This window comes from Lepisma saccharinum, chromosome 4 (assembly GCF_977018435.1).
Source record: "Lepisma saccharinum chromosome 4, izLepSacc3.1, whole genome shotgun sequence".
Classification (NCBI taxonomy): Eukaryota; Metazoa; Arthropoda; class Insecta; order Zygentoma; family Lepismatidae; genus Lepisma; species Lepisma saccharinum.
The window spans coordinates 110,879,831-110,897,078 of record NC_139232.1 but is presented as its reverse complement, the minus strand read 5'-3'; the positions used below and the strand labels follow the sequence as shown (position 1 = coordinate 110,897,078).

Genomic DNA, 17,248 nt, shown 5'->3' with positions numbered 1-17,248 from the left:
TCAGCATAAGATTTCATCTTACTTTGAACTCATGCTCTTCTAACAACATCTGTGAAAATTTTCACGCACCATGGTGACTGGGCACCCTGTATTTTTCTACCCCTGATCATGATCATTATTATTATTTTATTAAATCATTGTATCTGTGAAAAAGGTTGGTTGTAAGAATACCACAAGACGAAAACACACCTGCTTAAATAAAGACCCATTCTATTCTATTCTTACTATAATTGCAGTGTGTTGATGTTACAAATTATGACAACAAAGAAATGGATCAGGAACTGATCAGAAAACAGAAAATTTCAACCTTCTTCTCCTAATTGGTTACATCAATACATGTCTTTCACCCATACTTTGTTTACCATCTGGAATGCACAATCATGAACTCACTAACTCCAGATTACTACTGATCTTACAGGAATCTCAGTTCATGTGTACAAAGTGGTTTTGACTTTTTATAAAACTGTAGGTTCTGTCATAATTAAGTTGTGCATAAATTGTACACTTAACTTGTTGGAAGTTTGAACCAATGTCTACGACAATAGTTCCCAATTGATGGGTCCTCAAAACATATGCAGAGGAGGTAAGGAGTCCAAAGTGCCACGCTAATTGCGATCAACTACTGATATGGGTAACAGTTTCATATATCGGAGTCACATTTCTTCATTGTTAATGAAGAAACTACTTCCGGAAATGAGTTTCTCTAAGGTTTCCAACGTCCATCGAGGTATTTTCTTTCATCGTGGAATCTATTTGACCGGGAAATCACGTATTTTTCAAGAGAAATATCTCACAGATGCACAATTGCCATTGCTTTCCCTACGTGAGCCAGATGCTGCGTATGTTTAATGACGTAACCCCCTGTCAGTGTTTCCAACCCCCTTTTTATTTTAACTAAGCTTGCCTAACCTAACCAAACCTAACCTAACCTTATCGGAATGGTTTCGTTGGGCTATCCGTGAATGGTTCATGGGTCAGCTTCCTGTGCATAATATACAATTTGCACACGTGACGAACATGATAGTAGGTATTTTTCGGTGAAGAAGGTTGGAAGCACTGCATACCCACTACAGTAGTCAAGTTTTGCCTACCATATTGTGTGTTAAGGAAGCGAAAACAAAAATTACTCTCTATGTGAAAAATTGGGTATGATTTAACAATATGGGGAGTTCATTCGATTACTTTCAAATTCGAGATACTCACTAACTTTGGCCTCCTAATTATGAATCTAAAGTTGAAATTTGGTGCTGGTGTATAGAAATTGCGAAATTATGTGCAATTATTAACAGTATGATTGTCGATACACTGTCTCCAGCATTCCGACATTGTTAATTAGTCACTTGGAGATCATTGATCGTGGAACAATGGAGGAGGGAAGGAGTGAAAAGATTGTTAATGTGGTGCAATTATTTACAGTGATGATGAGGATATGGAGGGAGAAGAGGTTGTGGAATGGGGGTTCGAATAGAGGTAAGTTTGGCAACTGTGCGGTTCCTAGAGTGTTGTGCTGAAAGTTATACCAGTTGCATGGAGCGTTCATTTGTATGTGAGAAAATGGCGTGTTGCATAGTGTTGATTGTATGTTTGTTGCACGAATCATTGACGGTAAGGATAGGTTACGTTAATTTTCAGTAACGCAAATATCTCCGATTTGTTTCAAATTCGGTATACTTACTAATTTTGGTTTTGTAATCATGAATGTGCAGTTGCAATTTGGCGCTCATTTGGAAGCAGGTGACTCCGGCCAATTTCTAACATGCCCTTAAAAAGGGACTCTAGTGAGAGCCAGGTAGCCGGAGCATAGCGGAGGCGGGGCTGCGGTAGCGGTAGGGTGTGGTAGGTCAATTACCCCAGGGGCGGAGCCCGTAATTGGTTGGAAATTTGGACTCAAAAATTTAAAACAGCAATATCTTAACTTTAAACGGCTATACATTCATAAATACTTCTTTCCGCGCTCCAGATTATTGTTCAGGGGTGTATATATCGTTTATAGGTACTCGAAACAGAAAATTTTCCGATAAATAATGAGAAATTGTGCCGATCGCAGACCACTTAATTTCAGTTATTTTGCAATTTGTACGTGTGAGTGCCAAATTTTAACTGCAGATTCGTGATTAGGAGGGCAAAATTAGTGAGTATGTCAAATTTGAAACAAATTGGAGAAACTTCCGGTATTGTAAAATCGCTCCAAAAATAGTGATTGTTTTCGTGTAAAAAGCATAATGGCACCTTGAACTATGTTCTGCAATACACAATTGATAAGTACGAACCATGCGAAACACAAAATATCCGATTTTAATGTGTCTCCAATCTATGAAACTGGTACCCTGATATGAAATATATGATTCCTAAAATCTATATAAAGTGCAAGTGTAATCCTTGAGTATCACTTGAAAGTAATCACACCAAATTTTTTTCTTGCGAGTAAGACAGGTAACCAAAAAAGTTCTTGCCATCCCATTAATCATGCGCTCACAGAGAGAAAACGAAATGACACACGTGCCTGCCAAGCGATCGGGAGTTAGTCTGACCATTGACTGTCAGTAATACAGGCATGTTGCGCACACACAGCAGTCATAGCTCATCCAGTGTCGAAGAGAAATGGAGGTATCGAAGCAGCTTGTTTGTGTGTGTTTGTTGTATGACTTTAAAGTGGGCCTGTCAGATGCCGCATCAAGTCGCCACATTTGCCAGGCATTTGGGGAGAATGCAGTGAATGAACGCACTGCCAGGCATTGGTTCCAGAAATTCAGTTCAGGAGATGTGAGCCTTTCGGATGAACCTTGCAGTGGACGACCACATGTGTTGGATGACGAGGCCCTGAAAGCAGCCATCGAGGAGGACAGTGGTCTAACGTGTGATGAACTTGCAGAAAGGTTCCATGTTTCCGCTGAAACAGTCAGACTGCACCTGCATGGGATAGGGAAGTTTTACAAGTTAAGCAAGTGGGTACCCCATACATTGTCAGCAGCCAACAAGGAACGAGTGACAGCCTGTTTGTTCTTGCTCACTCAGCACCTGAACACACCCATAGTTGATTGCTTGCTCACTGGTGACGAAAAGTGGGTCCTCTATGACACTCTCAAGCGTACCAGACATTGGTTGTCGCCACGTGACCCTGTTCCTCACACCTCAAAACCACCTCTGCACCCACGAAAGGTTATGCTCTCTGTATGGTGGAATTGTCGGCAAGTGGTGCATTATGAGCGCCTTCCACCTGGTCAGACCATCACTGCTGACCTCTACTCTCAGCAGTTGCAAAGGGTGCACCGTGCATTGCAGCAGAAGGAGCCGGCATTGGTGAATTACAAGGGTGTTCTGTTCCTGCATGACAATGCCAAGCCACATGTGGCAAACAGGACCCGGGAGACCCTTCAGCAACTTGGCTGGGAGACACTGTGCCATCCACCATATTCACCGGACCTTGCACCAACAGATTACCACCTGTTTCATTCCCTCGACAACCACCTCCGTGGGAAATCCTTCGCAAATGAGGGAGACCTGCGGAATGCACTCACGGACTTCTTTGCATCCAAGACTGCCGAGTTTTATCACCAGGGTATTGTGCAGCTGCAGGAACGTTGGAAAAATGTGTTGGATGCTGATGGAGATTACTTCGAAACCTAAAAAGGTACGTACCGTCAACTGTATTGCTCTTTGTTTATCACTGCTGTAGAACGGCAAGACCTTTTTTGGTTCCTTTGTACATATATACTCTTAGATACCCTAACACAAACCAGTGATATATTTTATGAATTCTAATACTAATTATGTTATGTATTAAAGAAATACATGATGTAAATTTTCACAAGTTATTCTGTAAACGTCTAGCAACTCTAAATTACATGAAGGATACAATGAGAGAAAAATTATATTCCACCATGTCGTAATTTTATTTTCTTGCTTCGAATATCAAAGGTGGGAATATTTACTTTTATTTGTAGAATCTTTTATTTTCCACATTATTTAGGAATACTGGTGGTCGGTCATAGGCAGTTATACTAGGTGCTTTGGAAACATTTCTATTGTAAAGCAAGTGCGTTAACAACTACACTATTGGAGAAGTTCTGCACAGAAAAGATCGTCCATATGAAGAACTCTTACCTTACGATGAAGTCTAGATGGCAAATACGATTTGGTAGATTTAATTAATTCAAATAATTTATTATTTCGCTTCAGAAAATAAGGCCTGTTTACTTTAATTTTCATTTTTAATAACTTTCCCACGGCGTCCTTTTCCTGTCGTAAACACGAATCATAATAAACAAACATGATGTTTTGTACAGTGTAATTGCCATACTTTAATTTCAAACTCATTTTTTATTTTCATAAGATTTTGGATAAAGGCTTTCAGTATAACTTATTTAGTTGAAATTTCAAACAAATCAATGAAAATGAGTTTACTTCTAAGAAAAGAGTCATAAATGGATAAATGAGATCAAACAAGGACGCTGTATACTATTCAGTTTTATAATACAACAAAAATCGAAATGTTCGAGTTCGAGAGTCGATAGCAGAAGGCAGAGGATTCAAATTTATCGCACAACAATTGAACAACCTCGTGTTCTGACGTCACAGAAGAAAGCTTTTTAATTTTAGGCTAAATGCCTACGTTGTTAAGTTAGGCTAGCTATGTTTATTCTCTTAGCCTAAATAATATATTTTCATTGTATTTATGCAAATGGAACCTAACCTAACCTCGTAGGCATTTCTCGTCTGTCATCAGAACACAAGGTAGCAAAACTGTTGTGCTACAAGGAAGACCCTCAAATCAAAAGGATCCCTGCATCCACAGACCTCTTTGGTTCAAAATGTAATAAATTCGCAGTGTTCAACATAATTTCTTTTTAAGGTAAGTGTCACATATAATTATGATATTTTCTAAGATAAATTTCTTCACATATCAAATAAACTATTTCCCACTCAATTTGTATATTTTGACACAAGAAAAGTCGAATTCCACAGCAATAGCTACCATCATAGAGGAGTTAGGGAGTAGAGGATTATCCCACATTTAAACCTCGCTGCGCTTTGAAATTGCATTTCCATCGGTGGCCAGTAGATGGCGCGGCCGTCTTCTTTTGCTGTTTCCAGCACAAATTGGGGGGAGAGCTCTTTCGGTGACAGTCACGTGGGTTTCAAACGTCCTTATTGGTCAGATCTCTTGTATGCCATCAAGGCTGTTACCAATGGCAAGGGCTTCCTTTTTCGCTGGTTCCCTTCCAAGCACCGCTGTTAGGGGTGGGGTGAAGAGATGGGATGGGTGATGCGTTTCCGCCACCGCAAAGTTCTTCGGAATCTTTTACTCGAAAGTAAGGTTGCCTTTCCTATGCAATTAACAGATTCTTTGAGTGTTTATTTGAAGGCGGAATTGGGAATGTAAAATGTAGGCATTTTCAACTGGCGCCTGAATTTTCAAATTCAGTTCTCAAAAAACTTTTTTTAAAAAATATTTCAACTTCGCTTGTGGAAATTTTCATTACCACTTTTGAAATAACGAGTACAGTGTGTGGGCCTCCCCGATGGCTCAGTGGTAGCGTCGTCGCCTTGTAATCAAGGGGTTCCGGGTTCGATACTCGGTGGAGCTGCAAGTGGTTCGGATCCCACTTTAAACTGTAGGTCTAGTCCCGATTGGCCTGAGCAAAAAGAAAAAAATAATAGCTCATAACTGAAGTACAAACGGGGGGCGGCGAATTCCATGCACCGGCGCAACAATCATTTCTTGACTGCAACAATCTTTACTCGGCCTTGCCGCACAAGAAATGAAAATGAACTGAATAGCGTGAAATTCAAATAATTTTTGTTTCACTTTGCTCGAAATAAAATCGTTTCTTTAAGATAGGGTGACCATTCGTCTCGTTTTGACCGGGAGAGTCCCGTTTCATAGGCGTGTCCCAGTTGTCCCGTCGATATTATACAAGAAACACTATTTGTCCCGTTTTTTAAAAGTCTAGGAATTAGCTTGAAAACCAAGTCTAAATTTGAGAGATTCTTAAAAAGAATGACTTTCTGTGTCTTGGCGGAAATTCAAATGTCAAATCCCGCGTTTTGTGTTAGATATTAATATGTGATGCAACTTTTTCGGGGAGCTTTATTAACGGTTAGTAAAGAATAAAGTTGTTCTCAAGAAGATTGGTCCTTCTGCAAAATACTTCTGGCATAGTAGTCATACCGAGATTATAAAAATTAATAGCTCTTGACAACGAGAGATCATATTTTACATAGATATTGTTCATGATGTATCATTTATGTGATCCATACTATAATAAATAATAAAAAAGGTAAAGCGCTCCCCTGTGCTTTGCACCACGCCATGAAGGCGTATCTCGGCCGAAGCTTGGAGTGATGTGATCAGCACCACGCCCCTGGCCGCATTTACCTCCCAGAGTTTCCTCCAGGTATCCACTTTATACAACACTGGGCGAGCGCCGGAGCCGCATAAACAGGTGGAAAAAGTCCCGGTTCTCTCAGCCGGGGATCGAACCCGGGCCTCTCGCATGGTAGTCAGACGCAATACCGACTTTTTTATATATAAAATAAAGAAATTCCCCTATTCGGTGGTATCCCCCGTCATTCACACACATTTTCTCAACATTCGTACATATCAGTTTTTCTCTATATTCTCGGTTTTCTAAATTTACGGACAACACAAACATCCAAGTCCTAGCCGGGATTCGAACCCGGGACCACTATGCTAACCACTCCTCCACGGAGGCCGACCACCGACTGAGCTACAGCGGTTACTATAAATAATAATAATAATACGTTAATGACAATAATTTTATAGCTAATTAGGCCTAACCAATTTTTCAGGAGGGAGTAAAGTGACCTTTGGGTCAAAATATTATGGTCACCCTACTTTAAGAGCAACATCAAATCGTACTTGACCATGTTTTTATGTTTAAATTTTTGCAGCTTTTAAAAATTAAGATATACTATTGATGAAATCCTACGAGCAATATTTGTATTTTCCTCAACCACTACAAATTTTTAATTCACCATGCTCCAAAAAACTTGTAAAATTATTGCTTTTTTTTTTTTTTTTTTTTTTTTTGAAGAGTGACAATTGTCAATTCAACCTGTATGTGGAGTGAGTTGACGATATGTTCGGGGTCAGTTGACAATACTTGTAATTCTACCTTTGAAATGGTTTGGCATATTTTATTTCAAACAATATACTGCCTTAAAATTACAGATTACAAAAATGTGATTTAATGAACAGCATAATATGTAACATAAATGTTCCAAACCAAGGTGCGGAATCCCGGGGGGACGGGGGAATTCCTCCCACCAACGATCTTGTCTTGAAATTCCCCCCTCCCCCCACAAAAATTCTTCCAAGGGGGGAAGAGTTTTTGTTTTAACAACAAATATAAACAATTAGTTTGAGATTCGAATATACATGACTGGAATAATATCGAGAACACAAAAAGAACGGACAACAAAGAGCCTCACCTCTAAGGACACTAAACCCAGCAATCCCCAGAACACAGAAATTGGACCGACTTGTTACTTCTTCTCCATTTCTCATCGTCTTTCGTTAGCAACCACGAAGTACATAGATATATTAATAAAACACGTAATAGCATTTATATGTGAATTTTATACATGAAACTATATCATCTTAATATATCTTAATTTTTATCCCTCCTCCCTTATGCACATCATTGTTCATCTATTTGTAATTATACATTTTGATTGAAAGACAGTCGATATAATATATTGTATATATTATAAAATAATTTGAGACATTTAATGACATTATATATATAAATATGGGTCGGGTCATTCATTCCATGTCAAATCAGGCAGGAGTTGACCCTCATAGTCACGATGTTGATGATATTTCGGACACAGCTTTGCTTTGCTCCAAAACCTGTGAAAGGATTTTGCTGAAATATGATTATTACGAATTATATGAGGGTTGTTCAAAATGTCAGTTTTGAGCATCATGCTCTTTTCAATTAAGTATATCTCGGGAACGAACGAAGATACAGAAGCGTTCTTGAGCTCGTTGTAAAGGGGAAAAACGGTTGCATATTATGAGATGATAAAATGTTGAAACTTTGTAAAATTTGAACACACTGTTCAAATGTTCAAATTTCAAGTTTGAACAGCTCAAAACATCCCCTCATCGATTTTTCTCATTTTTGAATATTTTTAACTACCATCCTTCCTCTTCATACTAATAAAGTTTTATGAAGGTTTTTTTTTTATATAAGAGAGAAAAATGAATTTGAAATTTGTCCTGCATCAGCAATGAACTGAGCTATAATGAGACTTTTCATTTGTGTCGCGCTAGAGGATATACATACGTACTGTTCAGGGACAGATGATATTCCTCTTGATAATAGCCTTTATTTTGTGCTGTTATTGCTAATTTATACGTTACTGTTTTCATATTTTTAGCCGCGTTCATGGGGACGAGATGTGGGAGTGTTGTGAAAACTTCTGTGTTAGCCAAAAAAAAAAAAAATTAAGTTGAAAACGACGAATGTTGGGAATGATTCCGTAAAAGATGGATTTTGGTCAGTTGTTAGACCTCTACTAGAAGAAAAAAATCTCAAAAGTTCACGTCCTTCTCCCCTGTGCTTCCCCTCAAGCATCGGATTCACAGACTCTTAGTTACTGGCTTATATCTAAGCAGTTATTTTTCTATTAAACTTTTGATCCTCATTAGATAGACTGAAGAAAAGGTAATGTTTCGTTGTTCAATAATGCGTAACGATCTGTAGGATTTTATGTTTTGGTAATGAACGATGCCCCTATAAGATTGGATCACATATAAAGACGAATTCAAAGGAATTATTTTCCGGAGAGGGGCATCGTAACGATCTGTAGAATCTTTTAAATGTAACGTACAACGAACTCTAAAATCCCAGACATTTAGCCATCACTTTCCAAATCAGGAAATTGCTAGAACCATCTAAGGAATGTCTTGTTAGACATTGCCGAGCTTCCTTGATCGCCGTCGTTGCAAACAGGTGTAAACGATCGCAATCAAGGAAGAGTCTACAGATAACTGAGTCGGCATTACTTAGTAAATTCGATTGGAATAAATGTCTGGAAGGAGAGAGGTCAGTGGTCAGTTCTAAGTCAGTCAATCGAGGAGCGAGTACGAGGATTACGAAGAGAGATAAGAGGACGCCTTGGGAAGACCGTGTCGAGACGAGTCGCAAGTCAGACTCTTTGTATAGTCTCGAGCGTAACCTCTCATCGCATATCTTCAGTAGTGCAGAGACAAGTATACCCTTTCCAATAAGCCATGTTGATCCAGTCTTTGGGGGTTTAAAACTCAAGTGGTGTGTCTTGCCACACGTAGGGTTACCAGACGTCCGGTTTTTCCCGGACATGTCCTACATTTTAGCCTTATGTCCGGCGTCCGGGGGGAATTTGAAAAATATCATAAAAGTCCTACATTTTGAGCGTCACAAAATATTAATTAGGAAAATAGGTAACAGAAAGAAATCATGCTAGTTACAAGTCTATGGACTACGCTTCCAAACTCAATAGTGAAATTTATTTTGCTTCAGTCATTGATGTCCGTGTGCACGAACGAAGATCAAATTTTAAACTCGGATCGGGAAAGGATCACTGGAAAATTCCATTGCACGAAGACGGTTCAACACTTGTTTGCCTTCTGATCGGCCATTCGCGACCGTTTTGGTGTGTGATCCTGGTTCACGATACTGACGCTTCGACTGCAGGCAGTTGTTTTTTAATATAAAAAGAGCGGAAAGTGATATCGAGGGCGTGCAAACGCTAGAGATGTTGGATGTACAATGCTAATAATTCGAGAACTATGTAAACTAAAAACTGTTAAAATAATAATAATAATTTGTGGTTCTGTGGTGCAAAGTTGTAATATTTATAAATACTGTACTTTCTATCCCAGAACACAAAACATATATAAATGTCATATATTACGCGCAAGGTAAATTAGAACACAGCAATGTTTACGATATTGCTACATGGTGTTGGAAATATGATTGTATAAATTTACGAAAATACATGTTACTGGCTATTTACACGACACGACAATATAAATATATAAGAATTAAGAAATGAAAAATTCAAATAGTTACCACAGTACAGTAATAATAGAAATAATAATAATAATATATCTTTATTGCGGGCGAGGTTCAGCGTACACTGTTCTCTCAAAATCGAATGTATTTCGTAAGGCATTAAAGTCCCGTAGAAGAAGGTTCCATGCTTTCTCCTCCTTTTGTGTTGTGCCGTCAGTTCTTTTTTAATATCATTATTTCTTTACACTCCACTACATCCTTGTACATATTGACAAGGTTGATTAGTACATCTCTCAAATTCAGAGAAGTTTGCAGCCCGAATTATCTTCTTCTCCTACATGTTGATACTTTACCACATCACATTACTCTATGGAGTTCTTGGTTGTGATTTGTGTTAGCCAACCAATCAGGTATAGCCTTACAAATTAATCTCGGATCAGTTGAACGGAACCTCCTGAACGTCGTTTTTCGTTGGTGCAATGCAAATCCTTAAACCAAGTTCATTTATTGTGGATTAAAATTGATCTCGTTCATCTGAACTTCGAAATAATCGGAGTTGGTGAACGCGGCCATGAGTCATTGCCCCCCCCCCAAAAAAAAAAAAAATTGTCCTGCTATTAAACAAACAGGAAAACGGAAGCACTTAATGAACAAAGTTTTGGGACCACTTTCTGATAACGTCACTGTTCAATGCCTGAGCAGAATTTCTTGCCTTAGGGTTTATACTGATGGAACAAGGTCTTGCCCATTCTGATTCAATATTCAATACAATTTGATTGTAAAGCAGGGGTATAGATAACAAAATTATTCATGGTGTCTGCCAGTCAAGAAAGTCACGGTAGTCAAGAAAAAGTAAATATATTAACAAGTAGGTCAAGAAGTCAATAAAAAGGCAATAAATTATTCTTGTTGTCAAGAAGTTTTGCTATCATAATGACTGATTGGTTGATTTAGTTTATTTTACTTCACTTTTTTCTGTCCCTTTGGCTAATCGCGAAGATGAGGATGAATGGTGGTAAGATAAGATGGATGAAGAGACAGTCACAAACATATAGGGACAACCGACACAAGCCCCACATGAGTAGACGCCAAAGCCTCGCTTATCTGCCAAACACAGTTCAGACCCTTTAGTAGGGTTTTTCATTAAATAAATATTTATTTTCTTAATTACTAATTTTCAACTTTACCTAAGTAGCGGTCGAATAAATAGACATTAAGAAAAACGGAAAAAGGTATAGAAAAGTCCAGAAAAAGTCAAGAATTCTGGATGTGTTATTTTGGTAGACACCCTGGACACTACTCAAGATGAAACTTCTCGAACCATTTTCAATTACGGTAACTGCTGAATATTTGTTTGCCATTACAGGTCATAATTCAAATGTTGAGAGAGTACTTTCATTACCATCAGCACAACAGACTCACGAGAGAAATTATTTTTTCATGAAGTCTGTAAAATGTTTGTTTGGTACTGGTCCCTATAATTTCAAAGAGTTTGACTGTCCACTCTAACATAAATATAGTTTGGCTAAACCTGAAATTTTGATAAAGATTGTCTCCTCTGAGAAGTACCGCTTAAATCATGTAGTGAGAGGTGCATTGATTAGTATGATTGCAAGTTTTGAAATTTTGCATTTAAAAATTCATTAAGAATTATTTTTTTTAAAACTGAAAAGTGTCACTTTTCAACTACTTTCTAAAGTGTTCTATAGAAATATCTATTATTTATTGAGAATGTTTTGTGTCCTACCTACATTTTGGATAGCATGTCCTACATTTCCCTTACAGCGATCTGCTAAGTGCTAACCCTAGCCACACGTATGTGTTTAGTCAGTACCACTTGCACCTTACCATCAGGTTTGCCATGAACAGCGAGTATGCCAATAGTTGGGGGTGATGAATGATGAATGAGCTACATTACCCGTAGTACGATCCCACGTGGTGATAGATGTGGGATATTCATTTATTTCAATTCGAAATAAATGAAAATTGGAAGGATAGGCAATGATACGAATGTAAGTGGTTTTCACGTTATGTAAGAAATCATCTTTTAAAATAAAGACAAGTCTTGTCTTCCCCTGTAAAATAGAGACAAGTCTTCCTGTACTTTTAGAATTTTCTCGATTGTAACTATCAGATAAATTATGCGACAGAATATTATTTGGAATAAAAATTATAGCCTAATTTACAAGCGTTAAACTGATATAACTTTTAATGTATTTAATCAAAGAATCTCCATAAGATGTGTCTCCAAATAGAGGACTCGTACCCACACTCTTGTTCACTGTCCAGCGGCTAAGTCCCTAATGATTGACGAATTGTTACACTTTTTGATAAAAGCAAGAGACTTGGTAGTATAATTGTTATGCCATTTAAGGAATTTTCAGTCGAGGAGCCAATCGCTATGTGCGTGCCGATGCCTCCCATGTTCAAAATAGTCCACCGTATTAGATTTATTTTGGTTTGATATTTCTCGGGAACGGTGACGCCTATGAATGTCTGGTTTTCTCAGAAGTGCTCCAAATAGTATAAACTTTCACACTAAATCAATAAATCTATTTTTAAAAAATAAACGATTATTTTGTGAAATACTCATTTTTAAAGTATTTTGTGAGAATAACTGCATATTGAAAATTTTGTTGATGGTTATGTTCTTACATTTTCAGTCATATAAATTAGAGCTCATTCCAACATCTCGAATTGAGGTCTCAAGCAATAAAATTTTGTATAACTGTCATTTGTCCAGTAACTTTATAAATATAAAAATAGTATTTTAAGAGGAAATCATGCCCCTTGCCCGAGCGCGACCGTCTCCCCCTCCCTTTCCTAGAAAGACGAGTTTTCCCCGTTTATTTGTAAAAGAAGTAATCAATTCCACTCCTCCGTAACTATTGGACTTACGACCTTCATATTTTATGGGACACTTTTTAAAGGTTTATTTCATAATCTATTCACTCAAATTCTCTGTAGCAATAATGATTTCATACTTGATTTTAATTATATTGAGTTTGGTAACAGCGTACAATTGCCTCACTAAATGGTCGGCTTCTCACTTTCCGATTCCGAGGGTAAACAAAACAGGTTTCGAGAATCGACGGGACCAAGCGGGCAGTGGTTTCTAGTGTTTCGCCCGATGGGAGGGATTGAGAGAGGGGGTGGGGGGGAGTGAACTGCCTCCTCCAGAATAAATAGCCTCGGTCTTTTACTATAGCCATGGGCAGGGGCAGCGTGACAAAATTCGCAGCAGCTTCTATTCTCCACTTGCTTGTGTCCATAGGAACACAGAGCAGATGGTAGGTTGGTTACTCTATCCCAGTGGTTCTCAACCTTTTCGAGACCTCGGCCTAGTATTTTTTTATTTTATAGGACGATGCCCAATCCCAACAAATTTATTCGTAAATACTTTTCATTTTTTTTATAGTTTATACTAACAATTGGAAAGTGTGGTATAATCATAAAGACTGACAAATATAAATTTAAATTAGTTACCAATCACTGGAGCAAAGCAATATTATAGCATATAAGTTCCTCAAGCCATCATCATTAAATTAATTTCTGTTCATTATTATTGACAAACCCCTTTCTGATAAAAAATATATAATATTATTCCGTATAAAATTGATTATTGTTTTATTAAATTGATTGATTTTAATTGTGTAATTAAAACTGCCGGCCCCCGTGGCGGAGTGCTTAGCACATCGCGCTACGACGACAGGGGTCCTGGGCTCGAATTCCGGCCTGGGCATGGATGTTTGTGATTGTCCATTCATCAATTTCATCATATCATTCCTCATCACCATCCTCGCAAATTAGACAAAAATGGCACAAAAAGCGAAGTAAAAGAAAGCAAATCAAATCAATAATTTTAATTAAAACTGTACTCACTATAGAAGTCAATTAAGCAGGAAGCCAGCAGAAGAATGACATCTTATCGGCGAAACCCTGTCCTATCATATACACACAACAAATATGTACATGCGTAAAATATATAATTTAGTCAATAAACACTAGTTCAACACTAATACCAGGCTGTCCCAGAAGTCCTGCACCATCAGCACACTGAGCCCTAAGAGATGAAGTTTGCGAGGGTGGGTGGCGCCACCGGTGAAAGGCTGTTGGCAGGCATAGAGGACAGGTTCGTGGGATCAAGTGAAGGCACGCGCAGCATGTGTAGCGAGTGTTCCTTTGAAATTAAAGTGGGCACGATGAGTGAGGACCAAATTGCACTTCGTGCAGTGCTAGCTTTTTTTTATGGAAAAAATGTCTAACAGCAAAAGCGGCAGCGGAGGAAATTTGTCGTGTGGAGAACGAAGAAGTGGTGAATCGATGGACAGCTTCCCGTTGGTTTAAAAAATTCGCTTCGGGTGAAGTACGCCTCGCGGACAAGGCCCGCACGGGGTGACCTCCGATGGACATTAACGAGTCTCTGCAGGATGCTGTGCATGCTACACCACAATCCAGCACACGTGTTAGCCAGAGTGGTTGGGGCATCCAAATCGACAGTAAAACTTCGCTTGCATGACATGGATTACACCAATACACAGTCTCGACAAAGTCCACACGAGCTGACAGAGGTGCAGGCCCAGCGCAGAGTTGCAATTTGCCAGACATTGCTACAAAACCCGCATGATCTTCGTTTTAGGAGGAGAATTGTGACAGGAGACGAGAAGTATGTGTTTCTGAAAACCCCGATACACGTAAACAGTGGGTGAAAAGAAGGCAGGAGGCCATCGCCCATGTGAAACAGGACAGATTTGGGAAAAAGCTCATGCTGAGTGTGTGGTGGAATATTGACGGGATTGTCCATTATGAGTTTGTTCCAGAAGACCATGCTGTAACAGGTGAAATGTATTCTGAACAATTACGCCGAGCGTATGCCATTCTGGACGGGAAATACCCGGCATTAACGAGGAGGAAGAGGTTACTGCTGCAAAATGACAATGCTCCCAGTCACCGGTCTCGAAGAGTGACCAACACACTAGCTGAGCTTTACGGATTTGAGTTGTTACCTCATCCCGCCTATAGTCTGGAAGTTGCACCATCGGATTACGGTTTGTTTCGCTCTCTCTCATTTCCTGTGTGGTCGGCACTTCAGTTCATATGATGAGGTAAATTCTGCCTGTCGTGAGGTTTTCAATTCTAAACCTGCCACCTGGTATCGCCATCAGATTGAACTGTTGTCGCAGAGGTGGGTGAAGGTAACTGAACATGGAGGCCTGTACTTTGCTGAATAAAGTCTGTCTTTGTTTCTGATATTCTGTGTTTCGTTTTCGTTCTAGTATGGTGCAGGTCTTCTGGAACAGCCTGGTATTTTATTTTGAATCTGCAAACTCGCTGAAAAATTAGTTGGCTTATTTTATTACAACTGAGCTTCTTTTTTTGTAAGTTATTCTAGTGAAACTTTTGCTGCCGTTTTCTGTCCGTAAGTTTGTTAATTCAGGAATGAATTAAAGTGATATCCAAACGAAGACAGTCACAAAATTGCAGGTTTTTACCTTGGAACACTAAAACACTTCTATCTTCATTTAACTTCTTGGATTCCATTTTCTAATATTCCTGTGAAGAGCATGTTCCAATGTCACTTCGGGTTCGGGCCTATTATAATAATTAATGCACTGTTACAGAAATTGAATTACATGTTTAAGAGATGATAATTAACCTATCGTTAATGTCCAGGTTGAAGAGGTCCTCCATTTCTTCTCTTGGGATCTCGTCAAAGAAGGCGTCATTAGAAATATTATGCTTATTTCTGTGCTTATGTCAGAAATTAGTTTTTAGATTATATTTAGTTCAGTCTTCACAGAATTGCTTCCACATAAAAAACATCCACTGTGAAATGAGATTTGAAAAGCCTCAATTGCGTACACTTTATACGAATCCATGTTCGAAAGACAAATTGAACGACATCCAGACAGCGCAAATTTGTAATTTATATTTTCAACAGATAGTTTCTAATTTATATGATCAGCGATCAATATATGTCGTGGGATATACACTAATGAAATCTGTCCGAAAATCTTACTAATTCAAACATTAATAGAATTTTCAAGAAAACGTGTACATTACCCAGGGCGAAGTTCGAACCTGGAATCTTCGGCGGTGAGATTTTGAGTCGATAACTCAAATCATTTGGCCACTGAGGCTGTCCATTAAATGTAGAAAATATAGGTACGTGTATCAGTTTGTACTTAATCACTCCGGATAAATTCTGAGATGCAACCATAATGGAGGCTCTTCCTCCCAGTTTCATATTTTTATTCCTCCATCTCGTCTTTCTTAATCTAATGATATAAAGAGCAATGTATTTAAGTTTATTACACTTATATTCACCTCACCGTTAGATCAACTTTGATGGGAAAAAGTTTCAAGATAAAGAAAATTGAAAGAAAGCATACGAGGTCTTTATGGAAAACACAGTCTTATAATTCACATAAACTGACTGTATTTATTATTTTCGTTGCTTTTATAATTCTTAGCTTAATCGCGAGTATGAGGATGATGAAGCGTATACAATACAATTTCTCTCTCCGTGTAAACAATAATTATAATTATAACCCATGGCGCAAAGGTCCAAGCAGGTCAAGATACTGCCGGCATCACTCCCACATGCCTCAGCAGAGGGAGATCATGCAACAGTGGCGCAACTACAGGGGGGCATTGCCCCCCACCCCAACCTTGGACGGAAATGAGTTCTGGGGGGGGGGGGAAACATTGACGGCCAAGTGCATCTGCAAGGGGCAATTACCGCCCACAACTTCAAATTTTATGTAAATAAAAATGCTTTTCGTAAAATTTTCTTCCTCGGTTCGCTTGCAGTACCTGCTTTTCTTAGTATTATCAAGTCCCGAAACATATCTGGGAATGGCGAAAGTCGGCCTTGGGCGCCGAACGATCTAAATGAAAAGAGATGAATTGTGGTTTTAAGTCCACTTTATGCACAGAAAGGCTAATAGGGACTGGACATACAATTTAAAGTGGGATCCGAAGCACTGTCATGTGCCTCCGCCGGGTATCGAGCCCGGGACTCCATCAAAAGGTGACGACGTTACCACTACGCCATCGGGGAAGCTAAAAAGTTGTAAAAGAGAGAATGCGTTGGCGTCCCGTGAAATTATTTGCCCCCTATTAAATTTAAAAAAAAATGGATCTAAAAATATTCTTGCTCGCAGGTTGTTTTCTGTAATGCATTGTAAATTACCAGAGAGAGAGTAACACTTTTATTA

General features: G+C 38.7%; 1 protein-coding gene across 3 annotated transcripts in view; it reads right to left on the bottom strand.

Moving 5' to 3' along the window:
• Positions 1 to 17,248, bottom strand: part of LOC145986758 (5'-3' exonuclease PLD3-like) — a 163,284-nt gene that overhangs the window by 21,612 nt on the left and 124,424 nt on the right. The window contains exon 1 of one of the 3 annotated variants that reach the window (XM_083121141.1): positions 4,105 to 4,244. The exons of the other annotated variants lie outside the window; for them this stretch is intronic. Within the exon in view, the coding sequence (XP_082977267.1) occupies positions 4,105 to 4,209 (105 nt within the window). The 5' untranslated portion in view covers positions 4,210 to 4,244. Of the gene's footprint in view, positions 1 to 4,104; positions 4,245 to 17,248 lie in introns of those variants that run through there. 3 annotated transcript variants of the gene reach the window in all.